Source organism: Brassica napus, unplaced genomic scaffold (genome assembly GCF_020379485.1).
Source record: "Brassica napus cultivar Da-Ae unplaced genomic scaffold, Da-Ae ScsIHWf_1060;HRSCAF=1499, whole genome shotgun sequence".
NCBI classification, from domain to species: domain Eukaryota; kingdom Viridiplantae; phylum Streptophyta; class Magnoliopsida; order Brassicales; family Brassicaceae; genus Brassica; species Brassica napus.
The window spans coordinates 207296-226896 of record NW_026014488.1 but is presented as its reverse complement, the minus strand read 5'-3'; the positions used below and the strand labels follow the sequence as shown (position 1 = coordinate 226896).

Here is a 19601-nt window from a genome sequence, read left to right as displayed (position 1 = left end):
TTTGGTCTTCTCCTTGGCTAAACTTGGTATGTCCACCCGAATGCGGTATGGTCTTCCTTTTAGCCTCCAATACAGTCTCAACATTAACAGCTTTTTCCAAATATCCGATAAGCTGCTAAAGTTGCTTCCAGCTAAACGACTTCCAAGCTCCGGCTTTAATCCGTACATAAAGTTACGGATCATAGTTGCTTCATCTTTGCGCCCATCAAAGACATGTCGTCTCAACCTTGTGAACTCAGATTCGTAACTCCTCAGTGGCCTATCTCCTTGAACAAGGTTCAAGAATTGGCGCTCCAACCGATGCTTCGCTTCTGGAGGAAAGTACTTCCTCTCAAACTCCCCCTTGAACGATTCCCATGATGTGATGGTGCGTCCACGCTGCCTGTCTATACTTTCCCACCATCCTGTTGCGTCGTCTTCCAAATAGTACACCGCGATCTTCTTCTAACACTCCTCCGGACACTCCATAGCCTCAAAGTTCTTCTCCATCATAGTAATCTACTTGCCGGTTTCAATAGGATCGGATCCTCCTTTGAACTTGTAGGATCCAATTTTCTTCATGGTAGATAATAGCTTGGAAACTTCAGGGGGTTGAGTACGCCTGCCTTGGTTACCAAGTGCCTCGGTCATCACGTCATGTAAAAGCTTCAAGGTGTTTTCCGCCCCTTGATCTTGTGGTCCTTCAGTGGAACTGTTTTGATCTGGCCTTGGGTGTAATTGAACGATTGATCATGTTGAATGTCTCCGGTCCCAATTACGACTTGGGCCAATACTCGCCACTTCCCTCACTCTAGTCCTGTTACCGTACACAGGAAAAGATCTTGTTCTCTGCAGAGGGGTCCTATCGTGTCCAAACATCTCACTGATGCCATTTCCATCCTCCTGATCTGATCTGTAACCCAATCCTCCGCCTGTCCAATCCATACCCTCTCCCCATATCCGACCTCGTCCATCATCACATGTCCCGCGATTAGCCATCTGCACACAATCAAAATGGTAAGTCATATTCCTACTACGGGAAGCGGCTGGTTTCCTAATCATCTTTTTGCGACTCCTTTGACTCGATAAAATCGTTAAAAAGCACTTGTGTCACGCATGGACGAAACACTGGCTCTGATACCACCTCTGTAACACCCCCGAACCGTTCTAGGCATAGGTCGAACCACCGGCCAATAATCAAACAAGAACATGACCGACTGGCCGACCGTCTACCAAGGATCGGGAGCGCTACATGACGGGTTAACAGCCGATCCGGCCAAGGTAACGAAAAGTGCAATTCGCGACTAGGCCAGTCCGCCCGCTAATGCGTCCCGTCAGACCAAAGCCTAAGGCTTCTCAACCCGTACCCCAATCTGACGTTGTGTTAGCTTGGACAAGCTAATATCAGAAACAACAAGGCATTTACACAAAACATCGCTTTATTTATCTTATATAATATCTGGTTTTCAACAAACAAAATATTACACAAGTAGTGGCATGCCAAGAAAGCGAAAATACATACTTATAGTCTGAAAGCATCTTAAGCAAAAAGATGCAAATCTACACCAGCCAGCCTAGCCTCCCGCGACCTCTACAAGCTCGCTACTGGTCACCTGAAACAACAACGAGTGAGGAGTGAGTAATCTAGCATTACTCAGCGAGTTACAATCCCCAACTAACAAATACAACCCCTCGCTATGCCACCCCAAACAATCTAAAGCGAGAGGTTCACCTAACAACACAACTCAATAACAATAAGCAATATCAGAAATACGCAGCAGGAAAAAGATAGTAAGATAACTAGCAATATGCTAGCTCACCACCGAACTCAATTTCGAAATAAATTAGGGTTTAACAACCCAAAACACGATTTTATATATATAACAAACTCGGGCCCTGGTGACGTTATGTTCCTCCTTCACTATCGGCAATATCCTATCTCCCTACCACAAAGGCCAGAAGAAGGAACTTTCAACCGACCGCGGCCCACAGTCCTTCGGGTCACCGCGCGACAGCCCACAGTCCTTCGGGTTATTGCCACATTACACCGTCGTGTAATACTCAGCCATAGGACATGACCCCGTTTGTCTGAGTCTTCCCGATCCAGCGAATAAGGGGTTTCCTTGAACCCGCTGGGTACAAGGGCTGAAGGAACACTAACTCACCCCAATATGCCTAGCATTGTGGGTTACACAAACGGGGTCGGCCAATATACGATTAATACTAAACTCGGTAAAACTAACACAAGGTTCCTAGTATTAATCATCACACAATCAACACATTCCACCTCAAACATGCCTAGAATTGTGGGTTACACAAATGCTATATGGCCAAAATATGATTAATACTAAACCCGGTAAAAATAACACAAGGTTCCTAGTATTAATCGCAAATTAACACAATCAATCATACTCCAGAATCTAGCATAAAGACTAATTCCAGAATACCTAACTATCCACAACTTAGCGATATCATCTAAGCATTCCGCATCCGCTAACTAACCAATCAACCTAACCATTAGCATGCTACTACGGTTCTCAAACAATAACAAGCATGCCATCAACTCAATCAACATAACCTCAATTATTCAAACCGTTGCTCAGTTAGACCCGGACACCTGCCATGATCCAACTTCCAAGTAACGGGACCCTGCATGAAAACAACTCAGCAATCAATCGATTACAACTCACAGTTTTTGGTTGACCGTGGCCTTGACCCCAAACCCGACTTCTGCGATCCGAACCCTTTCTCGACCTTCTCAAGTAGTCCCACGTCCAGACTGGTCTTGAACTTGTCTCCACTATATCTGATCTCCCTTCACTTGAACAGAACCTTCTCCAGGTGCTGACTCAAAATCGGCAGAATAATAGTTCTCGAAAACTTCCTAAATCGTTCGAAAACTATCGAAACTCGATCTTTCTTTCTTTGCTTTCTCTCTCACGTTTTGAACTGACTTTCAAGTGTTCTGAATGTTTTCAAATGAGAGGGGGTCGTGGGATATTTATAGGAAACAGCAACCAATCAGGAACAAGCCGTGTGGCAGCCCGTGTGTCGCTTCGCATGGCTCCGGACGCATGCGCGGCGACACCTCGTGCTCCACATGGCTGGCTGCATGTCTCAGTCTCATGCAGGATGACACCACGCCCTCTACCTGTCTGGATGCATGGCCTGCTCACATGCAAGGTGACACCATGTCCTCCACATGTCTGGCCGCATGGCCCGGTCGCATGCATCGCAACACCTCGTGCTTGGCCATTCCACCTCGTGCTTCTATGTGTCACTCCGCATGCTGTGATCATTTTTACTGCAACACCTCATGCTTCTCTTGCCACATACCATGCCAGGCAGTTGCCACCACGTCCTGATCTCATAGATCGAGCCACCTCGAGCTTCTCGGTCCATTCGTCCAATTTTGGCCATTCCGGTGAATTTTTCGTCCCGCGACCAATCCCAATATTTTTCGACGCCCGTTCTGATGATCTGATTATTTTTAATAAATCCAAATGAATCCTGACTTGATGGAAAATATTTCCCGAGTTTCCGGCTTCTTCGAAAAATTCCATAATATTGAAATTAGGGTTTTTCGCCCAATTTCCGGTCTTCCTGTTGTCCTTCCAAAAGTGTCATGCTTCAAACGTCCTTTGAGTAAATATACCACATTGTCTAACCATTGTGTAGTGGGATACTTGACTCATGGTTCAGACAAAAACAATCTGATAGTCCGTGACTCGACCACCCAAGAGATACTCGACCATTCCATTTTTTTTTATTTATGGGTTTCTACACCGCCACTTCCTCCTGGTTGAAGCGGGCTATGTAGTCTCGCAGGGGTTCCACTCGATGCTGGAGGATCTCGTAGAGGCCATCTGAAGTCTTCTCCAGGCTCCTACTGCTTGCGAATTGCGCCACGAATTTGTCGCTCAGGCCCGCAAAGGAAGATATGGACCTGGTAGGGAGATTGATGTACCATTGCAAGGCAGGTCCGATCAGAGTGGAACCGAACCCTTTGCACATAGTGGCTTCGCGGGATTCCTTATGGAGTGCAACCGCCAGCATCCTTTGCTTGTATTGTGCGATGTGATCGCCGGGGTCGCCAGTATCGTCATACATCTTGATGTTGGGGAAGGAGAACTTTCTAGGCATCTCAATCGTGGCAATCTCTTCCACAAAAGGTGTATCCGCATAGGAATCAGGGTTACTCCTCCGGATTGGGGGAGCTACTCCTGGTAGGCGTTCTACCATGGACTGCATGGCGTTGAAATTCTTAGAGAAGATCTGCTCCAGGTAGGCGGTTATGGAGGATTCGGTCGCCGCAGCCCTCTCGGGTGCTTCCTTCTCGGGTTCCAGCTCGGAATCGCTCTCTTCCAGGTCGTGAATTTGAGGATTCTTGGTCCCTTTCCGAGTTTCCCCAGCTACTCCCGATGTAGGGGTGTACCGGTTGTACCTTCTCCGGAGTTGGGAGTGTTCAGGTTTCCCATGGGCCGAACTCGAGTATTGAAACGACGCTTCTTGTTGCCTGTCGCGTTGAGGGCTTGGTTCTGGTCTCGGAGGACAGTGTTCTCCGAATGAAGCTGGTTTAGCTTCTCGGCGCTTTGCTCCAGCTGTTTGGAGTGCTCATCAAGTTTCTCTTTCAGACTCTGGACTTCTGATGAGAGGTCGGGGTTTTCTTCGGTAGTCTCCTGAGCTCGGTGCATGTCGGTGATTTGGCTTTGCAAGCCGTCCACTCGCTTCTGAAGCTCAGCTGTTGTTTGAGCAGTTCAGTTGGTTCACCGTGCTCATCCATCGCCATCATCACGTAGTTAGATTACTCCCCTCCTTCTAGCGCCAAACTATTAGGGGATTTTTGTGTAGGCTCTTTGTGAGTACTACGGAACGTTCGACAAGTTGGTAAACCGGGTAAGTTTGCGTGTATTTCGTAGAGATTCAGGATAATAATGAAGAGATAGGCTTGAAGAGATGTTTTATTGACTAGATGAAACAAGAACAAGGGAGGTTACAAAGTATTCGATAAGAACCCTAGTTCTAGCCGTCTAGCCTTAGTCTCTAAGCCTTGGAGAAGTCGATCCCTTGCTTTAGGGTTTTAGTAGTCCTTATATAGTCGTTTAGGAGTCGGTTTCCTTAGGTTAAACTCTTCCATATTCTGAAATATGAAAGGTTCTCCTTATCGGAAGTTTTCCATTTCTTGGAAGGGAGCTCTGTTCCAGGGACCGAACTAAGGGTTCCTTCTAGCGGGGACCTGGAGTGTTTCCTTATCGGGGACCCGAGGGTCTGGGTCCTGCCTGGAGCCTGGAGGAATTGATACCAGAGTATTTTCCCCCAACAGTTTCCTTTTTTAGTTTCTCGGGGAGCTGGCCATGGTCCTTCTTTGGTTGCCGAATCTTCGAAGAGGAAGAGAGACGCTTCGCCTGGTAAGAGGATGGGGAAAGTTAAGAGGGACATTCCCGTATATTCTGCTGTCATCAAGGGATCGGCCTCCAGTCTCTCTTTGGTGAATCCCAAAGGGGGTGCACCCTCTTTGCCTTCGATCTCGTCCCCGAGCATCGCCGTCTCGACTGCTCCCGTTGTCGATAATTCTGTCTCTGTCATTCATCCTGCCTCTGTTGAAACGATGGACGTTCGCGAGCTAACGCCGGTGGGCAATTCTTCTCACCTTGATGTTCCGGCGTCGTCTCTGCCGGCGGCTTCTTCTTGTCTCGATGTCCTGGCTGGTGGGGACTCAGGTGCTATTGAACAGGCTGCATCCGGTATTTCCAAGAAGAGGAAAGAAGGAGGGACGTTTACCTTTAACGATCCTGATGCTTCTTCGGTGACACCTGAAGATTGTGCGTGGTTTCTTCGTAGCTTCCATTTGTCCTCTAGCTTTTTGCCGTCTCTAGAAGGCTTGGCTTTTTCCCGGGAATATGTTGAGTGGGCTTCGTACGAGGCTCATGTATTTCCTTTTGTTTTCTTCTTCCCTTGTTTCTTTGTTTGTTTCTTATCGCGAGTTTTCTTTCGTAGTTGATAATTTGGGGGAATCATCTGATGGGGCTGTATGAGCGGAAATGCATGAGTTTTTCTGATGATCTCGATTTGGAGAGCCATCTCTTGGCTGAAGAGAAGGAGAAATTGTCTTGTGCTTCTTCGTCTTTGAAGGCTTCAGAAGAGAGTTTTGCGATGCTTGAAGTTGAGAATTGGGAGCTGAGAGTCGAGATCGAGCGACTCAAAGGGGATGCTGTCGAGCGGGATTGTCGTTAGAAGGAGTTGTTGTCTCCGAAGTCAGCTCTGGAGATGGAGGTGACGCGTGTTGGGTCAAAATCGGTCACGACGGAATCAATGTCTGAAAGTCTGTAAAAATCGGCATGAACATTTTTTCGAAAAATAAATCTTAGAAAAAGATTTATTTTTACGAAGAATCTTGCGGAGAAAACACATTCACGAAAAATCGGAGAAAGACGCGAACAAGGTTGCCGCGTAGCAACCAGCACAAAAGCTGGTCGCTACGTAGCGACCGAGCTCTCACCAAAGCTCGGTCGCTATGTTTGAACTTGAAGTAAACTTCGTTCTGGGGTCGAAAACGGTTACGACGAAGTTAACGTCCAAATCCCCGAAGAAGAAAAACGTAGAAACCTTCTTCGACAAAAACTTTTTCGAAATAGATTCTTCTTTACGAAAAGCTTTGCGGAAGAAACACGAGTCATCGGACAAGAGCTCGAAGAGGGTCGCTACGCAACAACCGAACACATGTTCCGCATATCAAGCTCGCTTCCTAAAGAGAGAAAAAAAACTAGAGACATGAACGTTGTCTTAAAACCGATTCTTTTCTAGCAATTTTCTAGGAACCGACATATTCCAAGTCGTCAAAATGGAAACAAACCAAATCACAGTCCAAGCGTCATCTTTAAATCGTCCAGGATTATTGATCATTCCAAACCTTAGAAGAAGAAACGTACACAACCCTTCAAAGTATCGGTTCAACTGTTTTCTTTCATAAAAATAAAGGGGGAGTAGGTACGTATACTATACTCGTATACTCCCAAACTTCAAAAACTTTTGCAAATCAAGAAAATGATTTTTTCAAAGCAAATCGTCTCAAATAGGCAAACGACAATCTAAAATTCGTCTAAACGCTAGCAACATATCCAGACGATCATGAACATAATCTCAAAGACTATACATCATTTCTTGTCACAATCATGCGTACAGAAAACATATACCAATATCAAACTGAAACTCGACGATTAGCCAAAGTATTGAAGCCCTTTCCAGTTTTAGAAAGCCAGTTTCGTATAAAAATTTCTACGAGAAATCTTCAATCACCAGAGCATTTCTTTCAGTTTCCATTGTACCAAGTGAGTCACGGAAAAGCATCGAAAACATTTGTGACGAAGAAGACTCGAGAATAGATGTAGCATCGTGCACAAAGAGACGCTTTCCTCCCGATGGTGGCTAGATCCACATCTGGTTGACCAATTCGTTCCAGAAACGAATGTATCATGAGAATCCTTTCATAAAACCTATGAAAAACGTTCTGCGACTAGATCGTAATGAAATAAACTTCGGCAACACTCCATGAGTCACTCCGAGCAACTTTCACCTAGGATCAAAATTACAGCAGAAACGTTTCTCGTGAAACCCACAGAAACAACGCTACTTTAACATATGTTTACATATCACCGATCTACAACCTTCGTAAAACCGGTCCCCGTTACTTACACGAAAAATCCTTCGTACAATCAGACCAAGTCTTACGAAGAAACTTTCTAAAGTTAACATAACAGGCTTTATGAAGAACCATGCGGCTCGCTGGCTTCTGCTTTTCTTTTCCCTCGGTCACATCCGAGAAGGCAGTCGTCCCGCCACTGACTCCACACTGGTTATGTAACAAACCTCTTGGGCTTCGTCTTCCTTAGGCAAAAAAGATTTGATTTTCATAAGACTATAGGTCACATTATACGAAATATTCGTCGTATAACTGGAACCTAGAGCGGAGAATCGTTTTCTACAACTATCGGCCATATTAGCATGGATAACCCCGACAAACTTGGCCTATCATTCTCGACAAGCGCTCTTTGGCCCTCGGTAAATTACGCCTTCCACTAAAGGTCCAAACCAATATTTGCCATCCCCTTTAAGGACGATCATAAACTAACATGACCTTAAATGTTTAAGTACCATGGTCTAATCCTTGACCTACAACATCCTTGGCTATCTGAGTGAAAACATCCCTCACACCAAGCCAAACTATTTGAGAAACCATAGCTCCATCACTTAACGGCTAAACGACAATCTACGATTTGTCTAAAAACGTCGTGTACCTATTAAGAGAATAATTATCGTATAGCCTAGAGTCGAAAGTCATATGATAAATTCTTTGTAACGAAACTCAGTTCTAACAACCAAATGGTTAAAGGAAGATCTAAAGTTTTCGAAAATTGACCGAGTTCAATACGCTCCACAATTCACTTTAAGCCCGCAACGTTTTACCCATAATAAGCGGCATGTAAGGAAAAATTCGTAACAAAGCTTCTAGAGCTATACGAAACATCCTCAAAAATGCACGAAATAGATCTTTGAAAGCCAACACTTCACAAAGCACTATGAAGGAAAACGCTTCTTCCCATGGAAAAATTTACGCGACACCTCAGTCCTAATTCCTCGATCACAAATCAAATTATTAGCATCCAAACAGGAACAACAATTTTGGCTGATAGCATCCGTAGTAAAAAAAGAATGTTTCTCAAACGCAGGGCTAAGACTAAACCCTTGCAACATCGCAAAACATCTTCAAGCCCGCGAACATTTTAAGCACGAAACGCGGCATACGAAAGAATAACAAATCTTCAGCCTCGCGAGACGTCGCAGACGCCTGAAGATTTGTTCTTCGACGAAATTTCCTTCCTCGATAAAAACACTTTCTTGGAAGACCAGACAGTCATACGCACTAACATCTTCTCAAAACATATCCTTCGCAAAGACTTGAAACGGTATTTTTTACCATTAAGTTTGTTGCTGATCACAACGAACTCTTAACGTCCTAAACAGACTTAGCAATCTCATGGAGATGACTCTCGTACATCCAACACAAGGATAATAGCGCTATAAAAGAAACCCAAAATTTTTGGTCAGCACTTCCAGGAGGCTTACAAATTGTCCTTGGAGAGATGCTCGGTTCCAACCATACAAGTCATATAAGCCGAGAACCTATCGCGGACTTTAAATCGGTATGAAATCAAGATGAAACTGAAACGGGATACGTAAGTCGAATTAATCATCGCACCCTCTAAAACCAGGAGTAAACCTAGGTCTTGCCCTAAACCCAGCGCACTGGTCTCTAACATCTCTAGGTATAGTATCAAAAACCTTGATACGAGATCCCAAAATTTGTCTCTTTGCCAATATTCGAGCGTCTTCAGAAATCCCGCATGTTTACACACTGCGGAAAACTTTCGAAACAGATCACGGATATAGTAGTTCACACAGAGTTAGATTACGAGATGACAACTTGTAGTCTTCCTTCTACACCCATATAAAATGCCATCAGCAACAACACGCCTGATTACCTCTACATAAAAACCAGACCGTAAAGGTCTCGCTGGAAAACAAGTCATACGAACCTTAACTCCAAGACGAACTACGAAAGGCTTGATCTTTTCAACAAGGGTACGTAGGCAGCCGTCATAAGGCGCAGCTCCAATCCTATCACGTTCTACTTTTAGAAGGGCTAGAAGACCACTTACCACGGACCTTTTCGACCATTAATTCCGCCTAACTCACCTAACTTGCAAAGCCACTCGCTAAAACCTCACGCTAGAAGCTCATGGTTCTAACGAGCTGGGGGGCTAACTGTTGGGGTCAAAATCGGCCACGACGGAATCAATGTCTGAAAGTCCATAAAAATCGGCATGAACGTTTTTAAGAAAAATAAATCTTAGAAAAAGATTTATTTTTACGAAGAATCTTACGGAGAAAACACATTCACGAAAAATCGGAGAAAGACGCGAACAAGGTTGCCGCGTAGTGACTGAGCTCTCACCAACGTAGCGACCGAGCACGCACACGGCTCGGTCGCTACGTTTGAACTTGAAGTAAATTTCGTTCTGGGGTCGAAAACGGTTACGACGAAGTTAACGTCTAAATCCCCGAAGAAGAAAAACGTAGAAAACTTCTTCGACAAACACTTTTTTGAAATAGATTCTTCTTTATGAAAAGCTTTGCGGAAGAAACGCGAGTCATCGGACAAGAGCTCGAGGAGGGTCGCTATGCAGCAACCGAACACATGTTCCGCTTGGTCGCTACGTAGCAACCGAGCTCGAGCAGGAGCTCGCTACGTAGCGACCGAGCTCTTCCGAAACATCGATACGACATTAGTCCATGCATTCTCGTCTACCCTTCGATGCTATCTCCCGAAGACCGTAGCGGATAAATACGAGATTTTGAAGATAATTACGAAGATCGGAAAAAATGGAATATCTCCATTTTTATGCTATGGCGGCTTAAGGGCAGAAGGGGAAAAGCGTAAACCGACCTTGGAGCCAGTATATAAGTAGTCCTAGGCGAGAGGCATGAGGGGAGGACTTTTTCACAAAAAACTTAACACTTAGAGCAATTAGGCAACTTTTTGTTTTTGTTATTTCGAGCTGCGACTCAACTAGGCTTTGCAGCCTTAGGTTGTTAGAACTAGGAATCTCGCCGACAGCTCTCATAGCCGAGGCTTCTACCTTGTTGTAACGCTCATACGCGAATTCGGAATAAAACTCATTTTGCTCTCTTTTACGATTTTTTATTTCTTTTCGTCTTTACTTGCTTGTTCTGATTGCTTGGCGTGTGGTTTAACAGATATCCGGGACCTCTGGGAAATTAGGGTTTTCCTAACTTTCCTATTTAAACGGAAATTGACAGTGCGAATTTCGGTTCCCACAACGCGTCTGAACAAATCCCGTACGAAGTCGATAGAGTCGGAAAGGCGTCGCGTTGAGTCGGTCATGGCTGCTCGCTTCGGTGATTTTGTGGAGAAGGTGAGGAAGTACTTGTCCGATCGAGATGTCGTTCGCCGTCAGGTTTTGGCCGAGACTCAGCTCTCGAGCATTGTCAGCTCTCTTAAGTTGTTCATTGCAGAGGGAATTCCTATTCCCGCGGAGAAGCTGTCTGAGAATGAGGAGGCCTTATTGGTGCAGTCGGCTGCCTTGGATCAGATGGATGTGCATGACTTGGAGCTGAGCGATCTTCCGTCTTTTACTTTTGATGGGGACTTGACTATCGATTGAACTTTGTTGCCTTTTTCTCCTGAAAATTAGCATATGTAAGACTTAAAAAGAAAATTCTATAGGAGTTTCTTGTCTTTGATTGCTTTCGGATTGTTTGGATTTTCCGTGTCTTTGGTTGTATGACTTGATTGAAGGAACGCATGATTATTCTATGCCTTGAGTCGTCATACTTGTGATTATGTTGGGTCGTCGTTTCTTCTTGACCATTGCTGATTCTTTGTCTTTTATTAACGCATGTTAAATGTTCAGAGTTCAAGGAGTAAGAAGTTTCTTATCTTTGCTATTGGCCGCATCCTTTTCTTCTTTGGGGACGTGTTCCTGCGGCCTTCTTCGCATGATGTGGTTTTGTTTCTATTTTGCGAGTGATGTATGGTTTTCTTCCTTTTCGATAGTTGGTCCGTGCGAGTCTGTTCTCGGCTTTTCTTCTTTCTAGAAAGAGGGTGAGACTTTTCCCGACTTACCCCCTATAAGGTAGGACCGAGATAAGTGCGTGAGCAAGCTCGACGCAGCTTATCCGATCGCCGACCTTTGCGAGTTTGGCCTCGGCTTCGCTGTCGGGACAGGGTTTTTAGGCCCTTCGCCGAGAGCGTTTCTTCTTTAGACGGAGGGCGGGACTTGGCCCGGCTTACCCCCTATAAGGTAGGACCGAGATAAGTGCGTGAGTAAGCTTGACGCGCCTTATCCGATCGCCGACCTGTGCGAGTCTGGCCTCGGCTCCGCTGTCGGGTCGGGGTTTTGAGGTCCTTCGCCGAGAGCGTTTCTTCTTTAGGCGGAGGGCGGGGTTTAGCCTGGCTTACCCGCTATAAGGTAGGACCGAGATAAGTGCGTGAGCAAGCTCGACGCGGCTTATCCGATCGCCGACCTGTGCGAGTCTGGTCTCGGCTTCGCCGTCGGGTTGGGGTTTTTAGGCCTTTAGCAAAGAAAGTTTCTTCTTTAGGCAGAAGGCGGGACTTGGCCCGGCTTACCACCTATAAGGTAGGACCGAGATAAATGTGTGAGCAAGCTAGACGAGGCTTATCCGATTGCTGACTTGTGCAAGTCTGGCCTCGACTTTGCTGTCGGGTCGGGGTTTTTAGACAATTCGCCGATAGCGTTTCTTCTTTAGACGGATGGCGGGACTTGGCCCGGCTTACCCCCTATAAGGTAGGACCGAGATAAGTGCGTGAGCAAGCTCGACACGGTTTATCCGATCGCGTACCTGTGCGAGTCTGGCCTCGGGTTCGCTGTCAGGTCGGGGTTTTTAGGCCCTTCGCCAAGAGCATTTCTTCTTTAGGTGGTATTGTGGCTGCACCCTTTTCGTGGGTTTACGTACCCCGGGGGATAAAGCCGTACGAAGTTCATGCGGATTTTTTTTTTTGAGCTCGGGGGATAAGCGTTTTCGTTTGTGATGCTTATTCCGCGAGCTCGGGTCGAGCTTATTTTCGCGTATTTTTAGCTGGCGGTGTTCGGAGTTTCTTTCATCGAGTCTTTCTTGGGCGGTGGTGATGGTCCTTCGGTTCTTGGCGTCTGATAGGTGTTTTCTTCTTTCTCTGTTGGGGTTTTTATTTCGCTTTGGGGGTCGCCGACTCATTTTCCGATTGTGACGTGTTTGATTTCGGCTCCTTTTTCGGATGCTTTCTTGCGTCGTCGGAGTTTCTTCTTTACGTTCTTGTCATGATCATCTGGTCATCCTCTTGGTTCCCTGGTCTTCCGTTTCGTTACGAAGCAGGCAATAGATGCGCTTTGGCTCCCTTTAAATGTGCATATTCCATCTTTCAGCGGGATCTTGACGCACTGGTGGTAAGTTGATGGTATTGCCTTCGTGGAGTGGATCCAGGGGATTCCGAAGATCGCGTTGTAAATGGTTGGTGTATCGATTATCGTGAATTTCACCATTTTGCCCGTGTTCCCCACATACACCGAAAGCTTGACGATTCCTTCTGATACAGTGGTGTCTCCTGCGAAGCTGATCAGGGGGTTTCTTTCGGGTTTTATGCTGCTTTCATCTATTTCCATCTTTATCAGTGTTTTCCTGAAGATTACGTCGACGGAGCTTCCGGTGTCTACTAGAATTCGAGATACTTCGCAGTCGGTGATGGTTAGTGTGATTACCAGTGGGTCGTTGTGCGAGGCGTCTAATCCCGTGGTATCCTGGTTATTGAAGATGACCAGGAGATGCTTGCTTCGGCTGTTGGTGGTATTGTTCTTAGCTGCTACTGGTCCTTCGGCAATTGCGGCTACTCTCGGTGGTTGAGGGGTCCCTCTCATTATTATGTTGACTCGTTTTCTTGGCGGAGGGGGGAGGTTGTCTTCTCTTCATTCCTCTGGTCGCTCCCTTTTCAGAGATTTTATCTCCGTGCGCTCATTTTTTATTTCACGCTCCGTATGGGGTGGTTCTCTCTTTGGTGACGTCCTTCGGTAATTATCCCTTCGGTTTTGGTTCCGTTGTTGTCTGATGGTTTGATTTCACCCCTCTAGTATTTCCTGAGTAAGTATTCCTGTAAATGTCTGCACTCCATTGTTGAGTGTCTGTTTCTTTTGTGGAACTCGCAATACCTCGTTGGGTCGTCTTCTCGGGACCACTTGTTCCAAGGTTGCCTTGGAACAGGTGGTCGTTGTGCGTCGCTGACATGGAAATTATGTGCCTTTCGGTTCCCTTCTTCCCTCTTTCGTTCGCTTTCCGATCGATGTTGCGACTCGCGGCATTCTTCTTTCGCCTTGTCTTTTATTACGGTTGTTTTGGTGGCTGCGTGTTTTTTTGCCATGGCCTCCTTATTTTTCTCTAGCTCGATGAACAGGTTGGATCGGTGCAGTGCGTCTTCAAGCGTCTGAGTTTTGTTTGTCTTGAGGTCTTCGCGCAACTTTGATTCATACCATAAAGCGTTGATCAGCGCCGTGATAGCTATTTTATCTGGTACTTTCACGCGGGATACTATCGTTTTAAATCTTCCAATGAAGCTCCTGAGGGATTCGGTTCGTTCTTGGGAGAGGGTATAGAGATCTGCTTCCGACACCCCGTTCTCGATGTCTATCGAGTAGTCTTTGAGGAAGGCCGTAGATAGTTCCTGGTAGCTGTCGATTAAGCCCGATTCAAGTCTTGAAAACCAGCTGAGGGCATGTCCGCTGAGGTTCTCTACGAAGAGCTGGCAATATCCGGCGTCTTTTTCATCCGGGGCGAAGTTGGTTCGTCCCATAACTATGGTGAACGCGATCATGTATTGGCGGGGATCTGAGTTTCCGTCGTAGATCGGGAATTGTGGGAACCGAAATTTGCACTGTCGATTTCCGTTTAAATTAGGAAACTAGGAAACCCCTAATTTCCCAGAGGTCCCGGAGATCTGTTAATACCACACGCTAAGCAATCAGAACACGAGAAATCAACGACAAAGTACAAAAATCGTAAAAAGAGAGCAAAAAAGATCTTATTCCGAATCCGTGTTTGAGCGTTACAATAAGGTATAAGCCTGGGACCGAGAGCTGTCGGCGAGATTCCTAGTTCTAGCAACCCTAAGACGGCTTAACCTAATTGAGTCGCAGCTCGAAATAACAAAAACGGAAATATGCCTAAATCGCTCTAAGTGCTAAGTTTGCTCCGAAAAAGTTTCTTCCCATGCCTCTCGCCTAGGACTACTTATATACTGGCTCCTAGGTCGGTTTACGCTTTTCCTCTTCTGCCCTTAAGCCGTCATAGCATAAAAATGGAGATATTCCATTTTTCCCGATCTTCGTAATTATCTTCAAAATTTGGTATTTATCCGCGGAAACTTGACATTTATCTTTCCTTGCGAACCAAGCGTAAACCGTCATGCGGCTTACGGGCTGTTGGTTAAGAAATCGTAAGTTGGGCCTCGAGTCATGTCTTAGGTCCCTTTGGGTCGTCTTCTGACTCGAAGCGTTTATTACGGCTTCTTTCGATAAAGAACGAACTTTCCGCGGTTTTTACTGTAAAGTTTGATCAATGACTTAGAATGGCGGGAAACATGAAATGAGTTCGCTACGGTTTTCGGGAGAAAGCATCGAAGGGTAGACGAGAAGGCATGGACTAATGTCTATCGACGTTTCGGAAGAGCTCGATCGCTACGTAGTGACCGAGCGGAACGGACGATCGGTCACTACGTAGCGACCAAGCGGGACGAACGCTCGGTCCCTAAGTAGCGACCGAGCTTGGCTCGAGCTCGGTCGCTACGTAGCGACCGAGCGGGACAGACGCACGGTCGCTACGTAGCGACCGAGCGGGACAGACGCACGGTCGCTACGTAGCGACCGAGCTTGGCTTGAGCTCGGTCGCTACGTAACGACCGAGCGGAACGGACGCTCGGTCGCTACGTAACAACCGGACAGCGTGCATGTGTGGTAGTTGCGTAATGACCGAGCTTGGTTCGTCCGTGTTCTGATCGTCATACTCGGACCTATCCGTAGCTGGTCTGCGTTATGTTTGATCTAAATTGAATTCGAACGAAGCTTTATCTCGGGAACATACGTTGCAACGTTTTCTTGACCGAGCATGATTTGTTGCGGAAAGACATACTTGTATTCTGCAGGGATTTGGACGTTAACTTGGTCGTAACCGTTTTCGACCCCAACAACGGACTTTCAGACATTGATTCCGTCGTGACCGATTTTGACCCCAACAGGAATTTTATTTTTCCTACGTGCTTTATCGGTTAATTGTAGATTATGGCGGTGAACGGGGAGTATTGAGTTTCTTTCAGCATGCGGTCTATTTCTGGGGCCGCGCTTGCGTCCTGATGTACGCAGGAGTTTATGTCCTCCAGGGTCGCTTGTAATTCCTTTATCGCTTTGTCTCGGTCTGCATCCTTCGGATTATTTTGGTCTTGATCAGGGGGCGGCACCGTCTATTTCTGTGCTGGTGTTTCTGAGTCTCTGAAGAGGTTTTTTTGAATCTGGGCCGCGAGTTTCGCGGGTATGCGCCTGGTGTGTCGCTGGTTTGTTTGCTCTTCTTCTTGTTCTTGAGCGATGTCTGAGTCATGGTCGTTGGTTCTTGCTCTTGCGCGGGTGAGGTCGTTGTTAGGGGATTTTTGTGTACAAATGATTCGTGCTCAGCACTACGGAATGATAGGAAGAAGGAGACTGGTCGTCGTGGTACTTTCTCCTGCTTCGGTCGTGGATAAGCCAGGAGATCCTGCTCTGAGGGTAGTGCCATACGGGTATGGGCTGGTATACTCGTCAGTGCCTTAGTAGCAGTAAGAAAGGTCGGTTGTTAGGCAGGAACCGCCTGTCTGTAGTGAAGATCGCAGGGTCTTCTGGGTCTGCAATTGATGGTCCCGACTCCAGGGTCGGTCCATGGGTGCCTCCTGATCTGTAGTTGAGGGTTCCGGTTACTAAGGTTGGTCCTTGAGGAACCGAGGAAGACGTTTGAGATTTATAGCTTCATCCTTCAGGGGGGATTGCCTACGTACCCTTCAGTGAGGGATCAAGCCGTTCGTAGTTCATGCATGTGGAGGCACAGAGCCTAGATGGAGGCGCGTAGCCTAATGGAGGCACGTGGCCTAGGGAGCACGGGGCTCTAGCGGGCACATGGCCTAATGGGCACGTAGCCTTAGGAGCACGTAGATCTGTAGGTTGGAGGAGTCATCTGTTCTAGGGAGCACATAGCCCGAACAGATGGTAAACCTGTCGATATGCTGCAGTGAGCATGGAGCGTCGATGTGCTTCAGTGAACATGGATAGACCCTGCTGATGAGCTGGATATCGTGACATCAGCCAGTCAGTAGAGTTGTAAACGTGCTGCAGGGAGCATATATCTCCCCCTGGTCGATAGTAACCGGCAGGATCAGCCTCTCCTAGGCTTGTCCGAGAAGAAGGTCTTCTATGTGTAGAATCTTGCCTTGGCGGCTGTAGAATTCGTGAGGTCTGGTTATGGACGTCTCTCCCCCTCCTTCTTTAGTTTTAGAATCCTATATTTATAAAAGAGGTCGTGCCTCCCTTCTTAGGATTTGGAAATATTTATTATATCCTTAGATAATCGAATATTTCCATTTTCTTAAGGGAGGTCGTATGTATTGGAATACTTCCTCTTTCTCTTAGATTTAGGGAGAATCCTTCTTGCCCAAGCTGGTTACCTGATAAATGGAAGATTTCCATTTATCTTAAGGCAGGAGAAATCACTTGGCCTGGAAGACGGAGGAAGGTCCCAGACTCGGAGACAAGGACCCGGGACCCAGAGGCAGGAACCTGGAAGACGGAAGCTAGAGTAATCTCTTCATGGAATATTTTTCCCCAACAATTTGTCCCTTATTTTCTGGCTTCATGTTTGAAGGCAGGAAATAACATGACTTTCTTCATAGGACTTTATAAGTTTCACCGTAGTATCACGCTGCCTTGTCGGTCGTTCTCAGATGCACTTGCGCTCGGTGTAAAAGGATTTGCAGCTTGGTTGGAGATGTATGACCTTTGATTCGAATGACTTGTAAGATTTTCTTCTTCTGCTTTATGAAGATGAGACATTGCCCCCATGGTGGGGATATGCCGGAGTTGGCCGAAAGTTTGATGGAGAAGCCTGAACATCGGCATAAAGGGTGATGCTTCTGATCATACCCCAGGTGCTTGTGCGGCTTCTGTAGCTATACTCGGCCTCAGCTCAGGCAGGGCTATCTGGTTCCACGAATCGTGTGGAGGAGTGTATGGGTCAGTACCCAGGAATTCTGAGAGGGAGAATCTTGGCGAGGCTAAGGATCAGGAGGACGAAGAGATTGAATAAGACCCGAAGGCCGAAACTGTGGATCCTCACGCTTGATTATACTGGCCTTGCTTGTGCCTCTCGAGCTTGTAAAGGCTGTAATGGACTTTCAGGAGGGTCTTCGTGCCGGTTTCCTTGCTGCGTTTAGCATACTTGATGCTCCTTTGGTGTTGATGTTGTAGCTGTAGGTTCTTGCCTCGTCTCTGGATTGTACCTTGACTTTTGGCCGAGGGGACATTCAGCATGTTCATCTTGGTGCCTGGAGATAACCTAGTTGATTCTTGGTACCGGAGTAGATCTCCTGGACAGGTTGTTTGCGCGAGCAGTAGTTTCCTTGCCAAATAAAGAAGGTGGAAACATTGGTTGAACTCTCCCATTGACCCTTGGCCACTCTCAACTATGTAGTATTGCAATCTGCCCCTCGGAGGTAAGCCACCATCAATGTTGGGATGACCTTGCATCGTGCTTTCATGGAACCCAGAGGATCCTAGGCATGCTCTCCCAAAATCTGGAGGTTTAGAGATATATCTTTCTGAAACCCATAGGTTCGAGGATGTGTTCGGAGGTTGTATAGACTTTCATCCAGGAACCCGGAGGCTGGATGGACTTTAGTCAGGGAACCCATTGCTTGCATGGACCTTAGTCCAGGAACCCTTAGGTTATAAGGATTTTTTTCCGGGAACCTGATGGTTGTGTGGACCTTCAAGGGGACCTTCCCGTATATCTTTTCAACTTGAAGTCGTCTTCGTCGGGTAGACTCTCGTTGATTGCTAGGTAGGCTTTTTTGGAGCAGTGTCATTTTTTGCGCCGCCCAGCTATCCTTTGGGAAGTCTTAAAGACGGAACAAGATGTGTTAGACTCGTGAACCTGGAGTATAGGGATGCTTCACATTCCACCTTCAGTAGATAGGTTACTCGTGAATTTTTCCGAATAGATAGCTGGTCTCTCTTAGGGACCCGGGTATTTAATGGCAGGATCCTGGGATCCTACGGAACCGTTGTACTACTTCAGAATCCGGAGATGTTGTTGGGACCTGAAGGTCGTTTCTGGAGCCCAGAGGCTGCCCTAGACCCGGAGATCGCCTTTAGAACCCGAAGGTTGAGTGAGGACCCAGAAGTCGATGGGGAACTGGAGGTTCCTCTAGACCATGAGGTCGTATTTAGGACCCTTGGGTCGTTTAGGGAACCCGTAGGTCGATTGGGAACCTGGAGGTCGTTTAGGGACCCGGAGGTCGATTGGGAACCCGGAGGTTCCTCTAGATCCTGAGGTCGTATTTAGGACCCTGAGGTTGTTTAGGGACCCGGAGGTCGATTGGGAACCCGGAGGTTCCTCTAGACCCTGAGGTCATATTTAGGACCATGAGGTCGTTTTGAACCTGGAGGTTGCTTCTTGACTCGAAGGTCGTTTGGGAACCCGGAGGTTCCTTCAGACCCTGAGGTCGTTGTTGGGCCCGGGGGTTATAAAGAACCTGGAGGTTTACCTTTTCCAGGTCCTGAAGGAATTTTTTCAGGACCCGGTGACTGCATGGGGACCCGAAAGTTCTTAATAACCCGGGGTATTTGATTTGTATTTTAAGGGACTGTATTCTGCCATCCTAGGTGAGGCCACTACCGGTACCTGTTGGGATTTCGCATTCTACCGCTCGGAAGCTGGTCACTATCGAGTTCCCGTGCTGCATGCTGCTCTATGCAGAAAGCCAC

General features: G+C 46.8%; 1 protein-coding gene across 1 annotated transcript; it reads right to left on the bottom strand.

The window, feature by feature from the left end:
• Positions 1 to 13523: 13523 nt before the first annotated feature.
• On the bottom strand, positions 13524 to 14575 carry LOC125595420. The gene has a single exon (XM_048771211.1). It carries the CDS (start codon positions 14414 to 14416, stop codon positions 13676 to 13678), a length of 741 nt encoding a protein of 246 aa, XP_048627168.1. The 5' UTR covers positions 14417 to 14575; the 3' UTR covers positions 13524 to 13675.
• Between the last annotated feature and the right edge of the window lie 5026 nt (positions 14576 to 19601).

Bases quoted from the DNA above. Each gene is read 5' to 3' on its own strand.
- LOC125595420 (XM_048771211.1), bottom strand. From the start codon at position 14,416: ATGATCGCGTTCACCATAGTTATGGGACGAACCAACTTCGCCCCGGAT.